The 15,200-nt window shown below is 40.6% G+C and overlaps 3 protein-coding genes across 9 annotated transcripts; 2 read left to right on the top strand and 1 right to left on the bottom strand.

The window, feature by feature from the left end:
• Positions 1-1,183: 1,183 nt before the first annotated feature.
• Positions 1,184-6,997, top strand: LOC135653386 (pentatricopeptide repeat-containing protein At2g17670-like). Of its 5 annotated transcripts, none has more exons than XR_010502438.1 (4): positions 1,184-2,647; positions 4,644-4,774; positions 4,932-5,179; positions 5,247-6,997. XR_010502438.1 is itself a non-coding variant. In XM_065175423.1 (2 exons), the coding sequence occupies exons 1-2, from the start codon at positions 1,235-1,237 to the stop codon at positions 4,645-4,647; spliced, it is 1,395 nt and encodes a 464-aa protein (XP_065031495.1). In that variant the 5' UTR covers positions 1,184-1,234; the 3' UTR covers positions 4,648-6,997. The 5 variants fall into 5 exon arrangements, 1 of the variants encoding a protein (XP_065031495.1); XR_010502411.1 differs by having other exon boundaries at positions 4,932-5,917; positions 5,985-6,997; XR_010502415.1 differs by having other exon boundaries at positions 1,184-2,625; positions 4,932-6,997.
• LOC135614104 (uncharacterized) lies at positions 6,028-6,873 on the top strand. Its single transcript, XM_065111449.1, has one exon. The coding sequence runs from the start codon at positions 6,028-6,030 to the stop codon at positions 6,871-6,873; it is 846 nt and encodes a 281-aa protein (XP_064967521.1).
• Positions 6,998-9,618: 2,621 nt separating the features above from the next.
• On the bottom strand, positions 9,619-14,916 carry LOC135653284 (protein NLP1-like). Of its 3 annotated transcripts, none has more exons than XM_065175252.1 (5): positions 14,197-14,916; positions 13,112-14,059; positions 12,778-12,825; positions 11,678-12,704; positions 9,619-11,070 (listed from the first exon to the last, which is right to left on the bottom strand). In XM_065175252.1, the coding sequence occupies exons 2-5, from the start codon at positions 14,021-14,023 to the stop codon at positions 10,193-10,195; spliced, it is 2,865 nt and encodes a 954-aa protein (XP_065031324.1). In that variant the 5' UTR covers positions 14,024-14,059; positions 14,197-14,916; the 3' UTR covers positions 9,619-10,192. The 3 variants fall into 3 exon arrangements, with proteins under 3 accessions (XP_065031324.1, XP_065031266.1, XP_065031200.1); XM_065175194.1 differs by having other exon boundaries at positions 14,362-14,916; XM_065175128.1 differs by having other exon boundaries at positions 13,112-14,915.
• Between the last annotated feature and the right edge of the window lie 284 nt (positions 14,917-15,200).

Below are 15,200 nucleotides of genomic sequence, written 5' to 3'. Positions count from 1 at the left end.
AAAATAAAATATTCATAACTTTAGTATTTAAAAAATATTTTTTTAAAATCATTTTATTCATCTATCGGTTTAAAAGATTTTTGAAAATCAATTTTGATAACATTTCATGAATCAAATTCCATAGAGACAAAAAGAATTCTCATTCTAGTATTTCTATAAGTATATCCATCCCATTGAACATAGTAGAAAGAATTATAGAATGATATATTGATTATCTAAAAAAATAATTAGATATCTTTTGGGTAGTAATCCAACCGAAAAAATCTAGCTTTGATATTAATTATTAAAGATTTTAATGGCACTAAGAGGATGGAGGGTAGGGGTTGAATTAGTACAATAATATTTTTAATCAATTTTAAAACTTGATAAAAAAATGATATATTTTAAAAATTTAATTGTTCATGTTAAAATAATGAGTAAAAATAATAAAATAAAATTATAGATAAAGAGTAAGTAAACATAGGTAAACCAATTTATTATGTTTCGATCTACCTATGTTTACTCTTGATTCTTCTTCCTTCGAGGCTATCAACTTTTACCATTAATTTTTTTTTCTAATAGGCGAAGATCAACTATCTTTATTATAATTTTTTCTATTTTGAGACTTAGGAGATAACCTTCACACTCTTTTTACAAGGGATCTCTCACCTCCTACAACTTAAAATGTCAACCAAACTCAAAAGGAGGCTTAAACTATGCTTAAAATAAAAATTTACAATACTTCAATAGCTTAAGAATATATACTTCATCAACTAAATAAAGTAAAAAATTTATTAATCTCAAAAGGATTCAAGAATAGAATAAAAAATTTAAATCTTTAAAATTTTGAGGTACGAGTGATATTACCGCTGACACTTAGTAGTACTATTACTAACACTACGCAATACTACGATCATAACAATTGATACTATCATATTTTTTGACTCTGATGGTATTATCATTCTAATTTTTAAATTTTGGATAGTACTATCGTTAGTAATTTTATCTAATTCTCGAGATTACTCAAGTGCTAAAAAAAAAAGAAAAATAAAAAGAGGCAACTGTATCCTTCGCTTATCTGAGCCATGTAATGAAAGCCCATTAGTTGACGACTCGGGCTTTGACTCACCAAAGCGCATTAATTTGGGCCGACTTGGCCAAATTAATCTCATCAAAAATGGACAACAGTGCCGCGGGTGGAGTGCCAAAACCCTACTCGACCAAACCAGCAGCGAGAGAGCTCGAGATCCGAATCATGGGGAAGCTGCCTCCTTCCCTGCGCTCTGCCAAATTACCCCTCCCCTTCCACAAACCTCCCCCTTCCCCTTCCCCTCCGTCACCTTCTACTCCTCTTTCCCAGTCTCCATCCCCGCCCGAACGTTCCGTCTTCTTCAGGTCTCCCCTCAAGAAACCCAAGAAGCCCTCCAAAACCCCCAGGGGAACCCTCAACCCCTCTCCCCCGCCCCCACAGCAGCATGTCTTCCGGTCCCCCCTCCTTTCCGACGCCATCTCCACCTTCGACGCCCTCGCTGCCTCCTCCCCTTCCTCACTCGACCCTACCTCCCTCCTCCAGTCCTTCTGCAACGCCGGCGCCTCCCCCGCCGACGCCCTCTCCTTCCTCCGCCACATCTCCCCCTCCCTCGCCCCTGGCCGCGCCTCCTTCCACGTCCTTCTCGGCCACTCCTGCCTCCACCACTCCGCCCCCGACCCGGCCTCCGTCCTCGACCTCATGTCCGACAATGGATCGCCCCCGGACGCTGCCTCCGCTGACCTCGCCGTCCGTGCCCTCTGCTCCGCCGACCGCCTCGATGATGCCTGCGTTCTCCTCCGCGACCGCCTTGCCTCCGCCGCCGACCGGTTCACCTACAACTTCCTCGTCCGCCGCTTCGCCCGCTTCCGCCCCATCTCCACCGTCTACGCACTCATCAAAGAACTCCGCGGCGTTGGACTTCAGCCCGACGTCGTCACCTATACCAACCTCATCGACGCTGTCTGCCGCGGCCGGAACCTCCGCGAGGCAACGCGGCTCCTCGGCATGCTCGCCGACGCTGGCTTCAAACCGGACTGTTACGTGTACAACGTCATCATGAAGGGCTACTGCATGGTGGATCAGTACGGGGAGGTGATGGAGGTCTACAACAGGATGAAGGACGAGGGCATCGAGCCTGACCTAGTGACCTATAACACCCTCGTGTATGGGCTTTCCAAGGCTGGGATGCTCACACAGGCAAAGAAGTTCTTGAATGTGATGGCAGACATGGGGCATTTCCCAGACGTGGTCACGTACACCTCGCTCATGGGCGGGATGTGCAGGAAAGGAGATGCCCTGGGGGCGCTCAAGCTTCTGGAGGAGATGGAGGAGAAGGGGTGCAACCCGAATGAGTGCACCTACAACACGTTACTTATGGGGCTTTGCAAGTCTAAGTGTTTGGACAAGGGGATGCAGCTGTATCAGGAGATGATTGCTAAGGCTATGAAGCTGGAGAATGCAACCTATGCAACGTTTGTGAGGGCACTGTGTCGTGCGAACAAGATTGCAGAGGCGTATGAGGTGTTTGATTATGCAATTGATAGCAAGAGTTTAACAGATGTAACAGCATACATGGCATTGGAAAACTCACTCAAGTGGCTGAATAAGGCAAAAGTGTGAGTTGCACTCACCCATTAGGTAGTTCTGATCTCTTGTATTGTCATTTTCTCCTATTATGTCTTCATTGTCGTTTATATGTGAGATGAGATATGCTGATGATTTAGTATTCTAAGTTTGCTTTTACATTTTAAGAAGATGTTACAATTTACTGAAGTAGGATGACCATATCTAATCCGACATTTTCTTTATAATCATCTAAATGGATGGTAAACTGGAAAGTGAGTGGAAAATCAACTTCCATTGCCTTCAAGCCTTATAATTATAGTACCACTAAATAGTGTTTACATTAGGTTATTCCATAGGTGGCTTAATCATGGGGGCGTAACATGATGCTCTAGCTATTCTGATGTTATGTGCCAACCTTAGGTTATTCCATGGGTTTAATCATTGGTGGTAACATGATGCACTAGCCATTGTGACGCAATTTGTTTTATTGTCAGTTCACCTTTTCACTTTTGGAGAATTTAGCACATGTATACAGATGTATAGATTTGATCTTTAGGCCCCTAGGTGCTTCTTTAATTATTTAAAAGTCACACTTCCTAGCTCAGATGCCCAAACCTACTCCAGAAGAAGCTAAGATATGGACAGGAGACTTTGAATTATTTCTTTGTTGGTAAGTTGAAAAATAATATAGCATAGTCAACATGGTATGATAATCCAAATAAGATGATGGATTTGCAGATCCAAGGAGCAGAGATTGTTTTGGTTGCCATTTTTTTGTGTATTTTATGTCCACAGATGATAGTTCTTTAAGATCACCATTTATCTTAACATCACTCTTTTTATGCTTTATTTTGTTACTACCATCTGTAGCATTAATGAGATTAGGGCTGATTCCATTCTGCAAATAAGGTTGTTAGCTAACTAAGAACTTAACCAGTTGTATCCTGAATATACTGGATTTGAGGAGGCACATCACTCGCTTCAAGTTAATTTTAGGATAAAAATGAGACTCTGTCTCCTTTACCACCCATTTCTGGTTTCCAATAATCTCAAACTGGGATGCCTTTTTTGCTGGTAGAAGTAGATTAAGTAGTGATGACAATAATTTGGAATAATTTGCATGGTAACAGATCTTGAAGGTTGAATGAGATGTGCATTTCAATGCCTTAAGGACTAAATGCTTGCCTATAGAATGTACTTTCATTCTCATTTTCTGCATCACCCCTCTGTTTGAGCACTTTGCAATTTACCTCCAGCCAAGAAAATTAGAAGAAAAAAAATGGGGGAGAAAGTTTCTTGCTGAGTTTGGTGGCTCATGCCTTTTTATGTCAGGCTTGTTTTTTTGGTTATTTGACTTGTCAAAAAGCTTGATAATCTCCATATGAATCATGGTCATTTCTACCAATTTAATCTCTCTGTTTGTTGTATATAACTTTTATCATGATTTTTACCATCAAAATATAATCTAGAAGTGAACGTGAATAATACAAAGGGCCCACAATAGACATGATTGATTGTGTTATATTAAGTTCACTTGGAAGGAACCATTTAACATCTGTTATATGGAATGGATTGACAAAAAATAATTTTAGGACCAGATTTACTATATTAGATATAGGTTATGAGTTTTATGACAAAGGTAGCCATGGGCTAGTTGAATCTGTTAAAATAGTTATTTTCTACTAATGACTGTATGTCATTTACTGATTAATTCATAGTGCTTAAAGCTCAACACTTATTGGATTCTAGAATCAAAAATTTGGGAAACCCTACTTGAAGGTTATTGGAAAATAAAGAAAAATAACGACCTGACTGATTATTAGCAAATCCAGGTTAATCTATCAGGACGGATTTATCAGCAAGTTCTATTTGTGGTGGTTACTTTGTAGTTTGTCACTGATAATATCTTTGACCAGTTTAACCACATTTCTTTATCTTCATTCTCTCTTTGAGGTTCCTTTGTCCTAAAATACTATTTGACATCCCAAAAGCCAGTTATGTAAATTTTCAGTCATCATGTACATGAGATTATTGCTATCATTTATGTGATTTGCATTGTTCGTTTCAGGTGAATAAACAAGGATATGATTATAAGGCTGGAAGGCTAGGGGTGGGTGCTTTGTTTGCTATCATAATTCAATTTTGTCACAGTTTTGTGGCTTTTGTTCAGACAGACCCCAACTTGAGCTCTAATGGAAGGTACACATCTTGCCCCAATCCATGTGGTTCCACTTATCTGTATCCTTGATGCATTAAACACCAAACTTAATTGCAAAGGACATGTTACAGACAGTTTAGCATGCTTGGTATTTATTAACCAGGAGATTACTGCCCTTGTGCTACTCTTTTCATGCAGGGTGTTGGACACTGTGTGCAGCTTTTTAGCTGGCCCTCTAGGTGTTCTCATCTTGAGTTATGTTTATATATAGAGGATTCTTCATGGAATCCAATTATTAGTTTTATGATCAGAGCTTCTTTATCCTTCACACAAACAGTAGGAGAGTTTTTTGCACTCGGTTTCAATAACTAGATTGTTTGGTGCAAATCAAGCATATAACGTCGAAGCCTGTCGTTGGTTATACAGACATATCAGGGAAATCAGAGGTAGATGTTCATTTGAATTTATTATTTTTCAGTGGCATCAAATAATATACACTGAGATACTGTGCAGATTTATCCGATTTACCAAGTGATACTGTGCTGATTTACCTGATCGATGTGAATGTTTGAGTTGCTCCAACAAGTGACAGATGTTTGATGTTTGCCAGATTGATTCTTTTGTATATCTTTCCTCTGCCACTGCAATAATTCTCGTCCAGAAATTAGCATGACAGTGCAGGAACTGCAGCAACCATCTTCGCAGCTCAGAGCTGCATCCACTGCATGATGAGCCAGCCATAAGCAATCTGGATTCTTGGTGTCTCTCAATCTCGAGACACATCATTTGAGCTTCTCAATCTTGTAAGACATGCATGCATTCTTCTTTTTCTTTCTTGGTGATGTTGCCAACAGATCAAGTCAAAGATGTCCATTGCCTGCTTCTATCTTGTGCTGGGAAGACAAGTAGACAGATCCCACTCGTGCTGCACAAATATACTAATATTAGGAGTTGTTGAGTGCTACATTATGGGACTGTAACCTTGTGATTAGACTCTTTATTTGCATTGATGCCTTCCACCAAGAAGCTGCCTGTTGTTAGCCACTGAAACATTACAACTGGATACTAGGCATCCACTTAATCATGAGAATTAATGTAGCAGAAATATTCACTGGCCTGCACAGAGGAAACCAGTACATGGAGTTCAAGCTTCAAGCTCAAATCTATTGTGGGGTCGAGATCAGGTAGACAAGATTCCGTGTCTCCCTCCCTCTTGAGATGATGGGTGTTAATGTTGGCCTATAACTACAGATACCCAAAGGGATGAAGTCCAACTTGCAGAACTCAGAGCGAGATGGCTCCAAGCCAGCGTTGCCACACCCGCTCCATCAGCCTGCCCTCAGAGCTTCACCCTGCTGCGCTCAGGGTGGAAGAAGAGCTGCACAGGCTGAGGTCTTCGATGGCTTCATCCTCTTCCACGCCGCAGATGATATGCGACAGCTTGAGAGGACTCGGAGGCCTGTACGAATCGATCGAGGGGCTCGTTCGCCTGAGAAGCAACCATCAAACCCTCATCCATCCACTGCAAGGGAGACGCGTGGAAGGAGAACTGGTTGCGTCCATCAGACTGCTGGACCTGTGCAGCGCAGTGAAGGATGACTTGAGCACGATGAAGGAGCACGTCCGAGGGATTCGGTCGGCTCTCAGAAGGAGAGACGGCGCAGTGATCGCGAACAAGGTGAATGACTATGTCCGCTTCGGGAGGAAGGCAGACAAGGAGATGAAGGATCGCTTCAGATCATTGAAGCGGGTCATGGAGGACGAAGACACGCCGATGGCGATCTGGGGGTTGATGGAAGCGGAGATGATCGCCATTTCTCTACTGCGACTGGTGTTCTCCTTCGTGTCGATGCAAACGGGAAGGTCAGAGCGTAGCAGTTGGTCTTTTGTTTCGAAGGCATTGAGCAAGAGGAAGGTGGCATCCGATGAGGAGCAGGAGGCTGGAAGTGGAGTGGGAAGACTAGAAATCTTCTCATGGCGTGCTTCCTGCAAGGATGGTGATGGTGGGAGGGCAGTCAAGGCGCAAAGTCAACTGCAGAGGTTGGAGGTTAGCGTTGAAGGGCTGGAGAGCGGATTAGAATCCTTGTTCAGGGAGCTGATCCGAAGCAGAGTCGCTCTGCTCGACGTACTCAGCTCATAGAAGAACTCATCAAAGTGTGTGCGCTGTGATCAGCAACCACAATTTTGGCGACTTGACTGATCATTGCAAATCTAAGCTTGTAAACATGATAAGTATAGATATAGAATACAGTAATCTTACACTCTATGATGTCTTCTTGTCTCATTCTTTTGGTGGTGGTCATTATAATTGGCAACAGGAATGCTTATCAACGATCAAACCACAGAGTTGCTCTTCCAAACGATATATGTGACTGCTGCGGAAGATTTCTTCCAACAAAAAAACCATTATTTAGTTGACCAGTTGGAGAAAATTGAAACAAGAATCACATTCTGGATTACATACGAGGATCGCATGGGGAACACAATGTTGCTGATTGATGAGGTAAGATTTTGATTGTCCCTCCATGGCTAAGTAGAGGTTAAACCATGAAAGCATGAGCTAAGTAGGTACGATCTCGAACTTGGGTCAAGCAATTGAACGGAGACAATTAGCCTAATTTCGTATCATAGGTTAGGTTAGTGCATTTTGTCCATATGCAAAAAGGAAAACCATGAGAGCGTGGGCTTGTTAGATGCAAACTCCAACTTATTGAAGCGCTATGGTGTTTTCTCCCCCTTGTATTTCATCTTGGAAATCACATTATGATTCACGAAGTGTTAAAAGCAGAATTTAAAGATTAGGATCCAACCTTAATTTAAGTTTGAGTTGGTCAAATTTGATTTCGAGAGAAGAGTAGATTAGGTAAGAAATCTTATAAAAAACTAAATCAGGGGTATACTTGACAAGGTCCTCGAATGTTTAAGTCACTAAGATATTTAGAGGATTTAAGTGTTAAAAAAATTTAAATTTTAGAAAATATAATTGAGGGGCCTTTTTATAGTGAGGTTGAGGAACGTCGAGGTTGTAATTAAATGCATGAAACGATTATACGCTTCCTTTGGTCATAGTTGGATCATGTAGCATCGAACTTAAAAAACGTGGGGCAACTATTGATCGAGTCAACTTCCTATGTAACTAACTCTATGGGGTTGAAATGATTGTCACATCATCTAAATGGTGATGAGGAGTCGATCACTAGGTGGAGAGGTATTATTATGTTGTGGTGAGGTGTTGGCCACATGATAGTGAAATGTTAGCAATGTGATGGTGAGGTATCAGTAATATTTCAAGTGTCATCATCCCCATATCATTTGTCCTCGTTATGTCTCAACGCATGGAGTAGGGTTGGAGCATTATATAACTTTCTCTCAAACTATCAATTTAACCACTTAACTATTAGAAGAGCGCTTTGGGTTGATACGGCTGCATTGTAATCAAGATAGTGCCTTGAGCCAATTCGATCATGTTATCCTTGATAGCACTTTAGGTCGATTCGATCATACGATTGTCAAAATAGTACTTTGGATCGATTCGATCATGCTATTGTTAGAATAGTGCTTTTGGGTCGATTTGATCGTGCTGTCATCAGAATAGTGCCTTGGGCTATTTCAACCACAATATTATTAGAATAATACTTTGGATTGTTTCAGTCGTGCCCCCCATCAGAGTAGCACTTTGGGTTATTTCAATCATATTTTCATTGAAATAGCACCTTGGGTTGTTTTAGGCATGCTCCTCATCAGAATAGCACTTTGGGTTATTTCAATCATATTTTCATTGAAAATATGAAAATGGCCATCTTAACTATGCTACCGTCAGAATAGCACCTTGCGTCGTCTCAACCATACTATCATCATAATAGTGTCTTAGGCCATTTTGACCATGTTACTATCACAATAATGCCTTCGTTTTGATTGTAATATTATCTAGAGATGCTTATGGGCCAATTTAACCTGTATTGTTGTTGGGAGATGCTTTTTGGTGGATTCGATATATGTAGCTATTGAAAGATGCTTTTAGATCAATTTGGCAGTGTTGTTGAAAAGGGACGCATTATGATTGGATTTAGCTGCATTGTTACAGAATGACTAGGATTGGTGGCATTATCGTCAAGGGACATATTATGGTTGGGTTTGATAACGTTATTGTTAATGAATGCTTTATGGTTGAATTCGACAATATTATTATAGAGAGATGAGTCATGGTTCCGTCATCGTCGAGAATGCTTCATGACCAAGTTTGGTTGTATCATTATACAGAAATGCTTCTTAGTCAATTCCGCTATATTGTTGTAAGGGCAACTCCCAACGATAATGCTCCATGGGTTAGTTACATTGTTATCGGGAATTATCTCTTTAAGCATTTTTTATATGTTGGTGTCGGAAATCATCTCTTAGGATAGTTCGATCATATTAGTGTCACGAGCCATATCTTCGAAAAATTGGATCGTGTTAGTGTTTGGAATTGATTCTTTAGATAGTTCAATCGTATTGGTGTCAAAGATTACCTCTTCACACTGACCGATTCGATTATATTGGTGTCAAGAACCATCTCTTTGGACGATTGTATTAGTGTCATAAGCCACCTTTTCAAACAGTTCAATAGTATTAGTGTCGGGAGTCTTTTCTTAAATATTATCTTTTACAATATCCTTGAGGGATTCAGGATTTCTCGTCAATACGATTATTTGAAAGCAAGATGCTGACTTTTTGACTCATACACAGTGAGGAGTTAAATAAAGCAGACAGGTTACAATTTTGACTAAGATCATATCTCATGCAAATCTTAACACACACAAAAGGGTTGTAAAGTAAAAAACATAACTATTAAGACACTACATTTAGAAGAAGGCAGGAAACCAGTTATATATAGACATCAACCATGTTTGCTTCAAATTTTAAGCTATTTCCATATCCAAATTGATCATTGGACATACAAACATCTTTTATCCCATAAAGTAAACAAAAGAAAACCAATATCTATTTACAGCTTTTGTGTGATCCCCTTTAAAAACCTGTTAATTAAGTGACTATCTTACAGGTAGTTCATTCAGTTCAAGATCAATCAGAGCCTCTTAAGATGACCACTCTACATTATTTCAATGTAATTGCTACTCACCACATCAAAATAACATCTTCAAACTCCTACCACAACCCAAAAACTGATCTCCAAGTCCTCCAAGCTTCAGTAGAAACTCAAGTCCCTCGATTTGTGCTTCTACCAATTTTAAGCCATTCCAGCACCTTCAAACTGTGGCCTCAAAGAGGATGATCATGCTATCTCGCATTCTTTCTATCTTTAAACTGCTTTCTTAATGTTCTCTGTGGAGCTTTAGCATGTGCCTTGAGTCAGCCCAAAATCCAGTTTTCTTTTTTTGCCATAAATCACTGAAAATATCATTCTATCCTGTAAAATTTCGTAGCTTGAAGACAAACTTTGCTTGAGATTGGGATCTAAATCAGAAACTGAGCCCTGTGCTGCGTGAAGATACTATAATTGGTGGATTATCAATTGACTGTAAAGTAATTTTTATTGTCCGAGCACCTGATGATCTGTAGATACAAAGGCACTCCTGAAGATCCGCATCACATGTCAGTAAAATCCATTCTAACTCATCATCGATATACCTGAGATTCACTGAATTTTTATTGCCTATATTGAACCTCTTTAAGATCTCTCGTCTCAAGTCTTTGAAGCCCCAAGTGGGATGTAACCTGATCCTAACTTTTTCTGCACCATACATAACTTTTACTCTAATAGAACTGACTTTATAATTATCTGAAAGTGACAAACTTGGAGGAGAACAATGCTCACCAGGTGACTTTTGACTTTCAAATCTACCAGGACATAGCTGTGTGCTTTGAGCTGAAAGATGCAAACCAATCTGACTATTTGCTCCCTGAGGAATATGAACAACTTTTTCCTCCAGGTTAACTTCCCGAATCATTCTGGGTTCACAAGGCTGAGTACACTTCTTTTTCCCAGATGAAGATGATATATTTGAAGTGGAAGTTTGACTGCACGATGTTGATGAGTGAGAAGATGATAAATAAGGATGGTTCAATTCAGCATCTAGGTATTGATGGTCAGCATTTGGATGATCATTTTGATTCGATTTGGAAATCACAAAGTCTCCTGGTGAATTTGTATCTGAGACAGATGCTGTTGTGAAATCTTTATACAGGGAACTGAGTTGAATGGATTTGTCAGCACCATGAACTGAGTCAATAACCACTCGCAGTTTCTGTAAAGAGTGATCGACTTTTTTGATCATCCGCGAAGGCCAACGTGTTATCCCATGCTGCCTGCATATTCTTTTTAGAGTGGTAGGGCACACTGGAACATGAAGATTTATAGACAACAGCATCATCAGTGATTTAAGGTTGTGAATTGAACTAAATACGACGTCTAATTTTTCTTAGCAAGAATTAGAAAAGTACATAAAAAGTAATAAAAGTCTCAAAATATCTGCAGAAACGGTTTCTGGTGAAGCTCCGTTGATGGCCAAAATTACAACTAAATTAAGAGTCTATCTAGTTAATTTTGGTGGATGTGTTTTCAGATTGGACTATGCGATACCTAACTACTTCTTCACATAGGACACATGACGACATTTATAAAAATAAAAAAAAAGCTCCTTGACACATGAAGCGATTTGGTAGTGGGACATGATCCCACCCAAGATAATTCAAAGCAGTGAAAGGTTCCTTGTATATGGAGATGACAAACTGTCTGAGTATAAATATATTGTCATGAGTATTAACAAGAATGCAACCCTTTTTGTTTTTTGCAACAAGAAAATGAAGAACAAGTTGGTATCACCACGCATTTGGTGGATGTAGTTTCTTTCAAAAACAAAAAGAGAAAATCAAAAGAAAAATGCAAGAGGAGAAGAAATAAAATATAATGCAAATTGAATTTTCTAACAAATAATAATTCTCACCACCGATGTTCTTTGCAGCATCTTTCAAGCTACCAGCGAAGTGTGTACGAAGAACTTCCAAACTGACAGTTTTCTCAGATTTTCTGCGCCTTTTTGCTGTTGTTTTTGCAGCCTCAGAACAGGTGCTATTAAAATTAGAAGAATTCTCAATATCGATTACATCTTTAGACAAGCCTTTTCGATGATGCCCAAGCTTTAAGAATATCTCTGCTGCAGGCAATACCTCCTCAGTATAACCTCTGTCAGTTGTGATACTAAATCCTTCAGCTTCAGACTTCTTAAATTTGAAAGTGTGGCTCCTTTTATTCACCGAGTTTTTCATCGTACTTGTGAACCAAGGTGGTAAATTCCTATGCAATTTCTTTGTACGAGCATCGAGTGAAGTGACAGGGTCATATTTTTGAGCTGGTTGTGCCTCGGAAAAAGATTTCTCCAACAAAATATGTGGAATCATTTCATTCTTTTGTAACATATTCGCATCTGCTAGCTCCTTAGATTTGACAACACTTAAAGTTCGACAAACTTGTTGTATAGTGCCTGACAATGAATCAAGCATCTGTTTCTGTTCTTCAATCAGTATGCAATTGGTGGGTAGAAAGAACTCCAATACAAAGTCAACATTTCCAGACAGAATACTTTGCATGCATATTGCAACTGCACCTCTCAGACCAAACATCTTGGCATGGTGAGAAAGCGGATACTCCGTCTTACTGGAAGCAGTAACATCCGACACAAAGCATGGTTGATTGGTGGTGAAAGCTCTACCTGCCGCACCTTGTCCTCTTAACAAGTGATGCTCAGAACAGGCCTCATGAAATTCAATCATAGAAGGGTCATTCACATAATAAGCTGCATCAGATGTGGAGACACAGTGCCTGTAGTTTTCATCTGAGTGGCGGATGCCTCTTTTACCTTGTTGAATGCATGGAATCCAAGTTTGAGCTAATGGTAACATGTGCATCCTGCAAACAGCTTTTAGGACCTCTAGGATCTCAGGTAAAGCAGCTTGGTATGAACCACTACCTACCTGAAAAAGAACATCATGTTCTGTAGTAAGTTGGATGCTTCAACAATAATGCTTGTGAAGTCTACTGGCTCACCTCAAAGCGAGGAACACTCGCAACTGCAGAGCTCCTAAGATCAACAGCCTGCAAATACCAGTGTCCATTAGCAAAATTCCAAAAAAAGTAGCTAGCCCATATTCTGAACTTGCCATTTCGTCATATCGAGCAGTGACATCTCAAGGAGACTTAAAAGATATGGACCATAAATACCTTACAACCCTTCAAAAAATTTCAAATCAAGGAGAATAATCCAGTAAAAACAAATACAAAGCACATCAGAATAAATTCCTCAATCTGAAAACAAGAGTCCCAAAGGAAAGTTCCTATCCAGAAGCTTAATAGTCACCTAGAAAGAAGCAAAAAATCTAACCTGGAGAGCATTGCAGATTTTCTCGAGTTCAACAGAGTAATTTAACTTTTGGGTGGTCATTACAACCTCCACAACACCCAAGCAAGATCGACTACCCTGATCAAAAACAGGAATTGCTATACTGCCACGAATATCAAGCCGCTGAGCATAATCCACACGCAGATACTCGTAGCTGCTAAAGAACCGAACATCTGGTGTCCATTCAGGCAATCTTCCTAGAAACACCCGACCAGGTAAGCCTAACACCTTGCCAGAGTTCTCCTGGGCTGAGAAATGGTAGTTTGTGGAGACCTCCCTATAATTCATGAGTTTCTCACAGTTTGGATTGAGAGAGAAAGGTTGACTATAAGTTGTAAGAATCAGTTGGTCTCCTCTCTTTACAGGCACCCATAACTGAACTAGAACTTCGCTGTCCCTCCGAGCGTCCTTGATGTGATAAAGCGCCTGCATGAATCTCTCTTTTACATAAAAATTGGAGTCACTCGGTTGAATCGACCTCCTTGTTCCTGGCTTCGAGCTCAGATCTGCTGTTCTTACAACACCAGAATGGATCGAGAATATTAACTGTCCAGTGGAATTTAAATTGGGGGATTGTGTTCTATCAAAATTTTCAGCGAGGGTTTCATCCCCTGGTGGACAAGCAGATACAACTGACCTTCCTATGTCATCTTGGCTACAACTTTCCAGCCGATCCGGGTTAGAGCTGCTATTGTTGACCTCAAAAAGCGGCGAAAAGCTCAAAGAACTCAAGGGGCTCATGGAGCAAGGAGTACCGGCTTGCAAGACATCAGGGCAATCAGGAAATTCCAACCAACCATCTCTTGAGAGCAGCTGATCCAACAGGTCCAAATCTGCAGCACCATCTGAGAAATTGCGCCCCACCAAACTTTCATGTCGAGGAACAGCTTCCATCAGTGAGATTTCTTCAATACCAATCACACAAACCTACTGCAATCATACCCCAAACACTTGCATCACATGAATCTTCCAGAAATTAAACCCCATCACATACAATTAACACTGAATGACTATTGCAAGCACATCAAGAAATTCTCAGTGAGGAAAGGAAAAGGTATGAGGCCAACCCGAAATCTTAGTAACGCAAGAATCCATGGAAATGGTATGTACCGCCAACTACAGAATCGAGCACAAGTTGGAAAGAGAGAGCAGATGGAACAAAGGTAGTCTTTTTGGAGGATCTATTCCAACATGGGTCACAGAATATAAGCATAAAAGAAGAAAAGACGCACCATTTTCCTTGAGACAAAACCAAGACGGGTCTCAGCTTGGAAGCGTGAGCACACATGTGAGATGCTTGCAGGTTGATGTGGTCCTGGGAGAAGGATCACCATGAATGGCTCCTCTTCTCTGCTCTCAAACCCACATCACCTGGCGCAGACCCCAAACTCCATTTCCATTCCCCACGGGGATCTCAAGTGGATCCTGATGGTGTCATCAAGTTTGGCTCGGCGCGCTCACACTCTTCCCGATTGGTTCCCACCAGCTTTCGGATCTCCAACCATCTCGATTTCCTCGACAAGAAAGAGACAAAGTCGGGATGAGCTTCGGGAAACTTGCCAATGAAACAGGGGGCGGACCAGGTCAAAGGGAGATGATTGTAGGTGATTCCGTCAAGGGAATGTGGTGTTCTTGCACAGTCCAAGGCGCCGATTCGATCAAAGATGCATCTTGTTAAGGGTGGCCGTCCTTGTTGGGATTACTTGTCGTCTTGCTGATTTCCTAAGAAGGTGGAAGTGATCATCCCGTTGACTGTCCTGTGGTTGGTCTGCCTTCTGTCAAGCTACTGTTTCCACGTTGCGCCGCAATGCACAGATTCGTAAGAAGTCGAGGGCACAGTAACATACTGTGCTTTAGAAACGGAGAAAGCCAAAACAACACTTTTTCTGAATCAGAGTTTGATATCAGTAGACACAGCACCTCTCACAATAGTCATTCATTCATGCAGTTGGCATGAAAGCATTCCTGTCTTTTGCTCAACTGTGGTAATCATATTGGTGTTTGAATAGTGTCTCCCCAGCAAATTAAACAAGTATATAGATTGAATATTGGCTAATAAAATAAACGAGCT

The sequence above is a fragment of the Musa acuminata genome, chromosome BXJ1-1, assembly GCF_036884655.1.
Source record: "Musa acuminata AAA Group cultivar baxijiao chromosome BXJ1-1, Cavendish_Baxijiao_AAA, whole genome shotgun sequence".
Classification (NCBI taxonomy): Eukaryota; Viridiplantae; Streptophyta; class Magnoliopsida; order Zingiberales; family Musaceae; genus Musa; species Musa acuminata.
The sequence above is the reverse complement of the archived record's forward strand: the minus strand, read 5'-3'. Positions and strand labels throughout refer to the sequence as shown.

Excerpts from the sequence above, each read along its gene's own strand:
- LOC135614104 (XM_065111449.1), top strand. The coding sequence starts at position 6,028 with ATGGCTCCAAGCCAGCGTTGCCACACCCGCTCCATCAGCCTGCCCTCA.
- LOC135653284 (XM_065175252.1), bottom strand. The coding sequence starts at position 14,023 with ATGGAAGCTGTTCCTCGACATGAAAGTTTGGTGGGGCGCAATTTCTCA. Across the intron at positions 12,826-13,111 it reads AAATCTGCAATGCTCTCCAG|GCTGTTGATCTTAGGAGCTC; the intron begins GTTAGATTTTTT and ends TGGTATTTGCAG. Across the intron at positions 11,071-11,677 it reads TGCTGCAAAGAACATCGGTG|TGTGCCCTACCACTCTAAAA; the intron begins GTGAGAATTATT and ends TTCATGTTCCAG.
- LOC135653386 (XM_065175423.1), top strand. The coding sequence starts at position 1,235 with ATGGGGAAGCTGCCTCCTTCCCTGCGCTCTGCCAAATTACCCCTCCCC.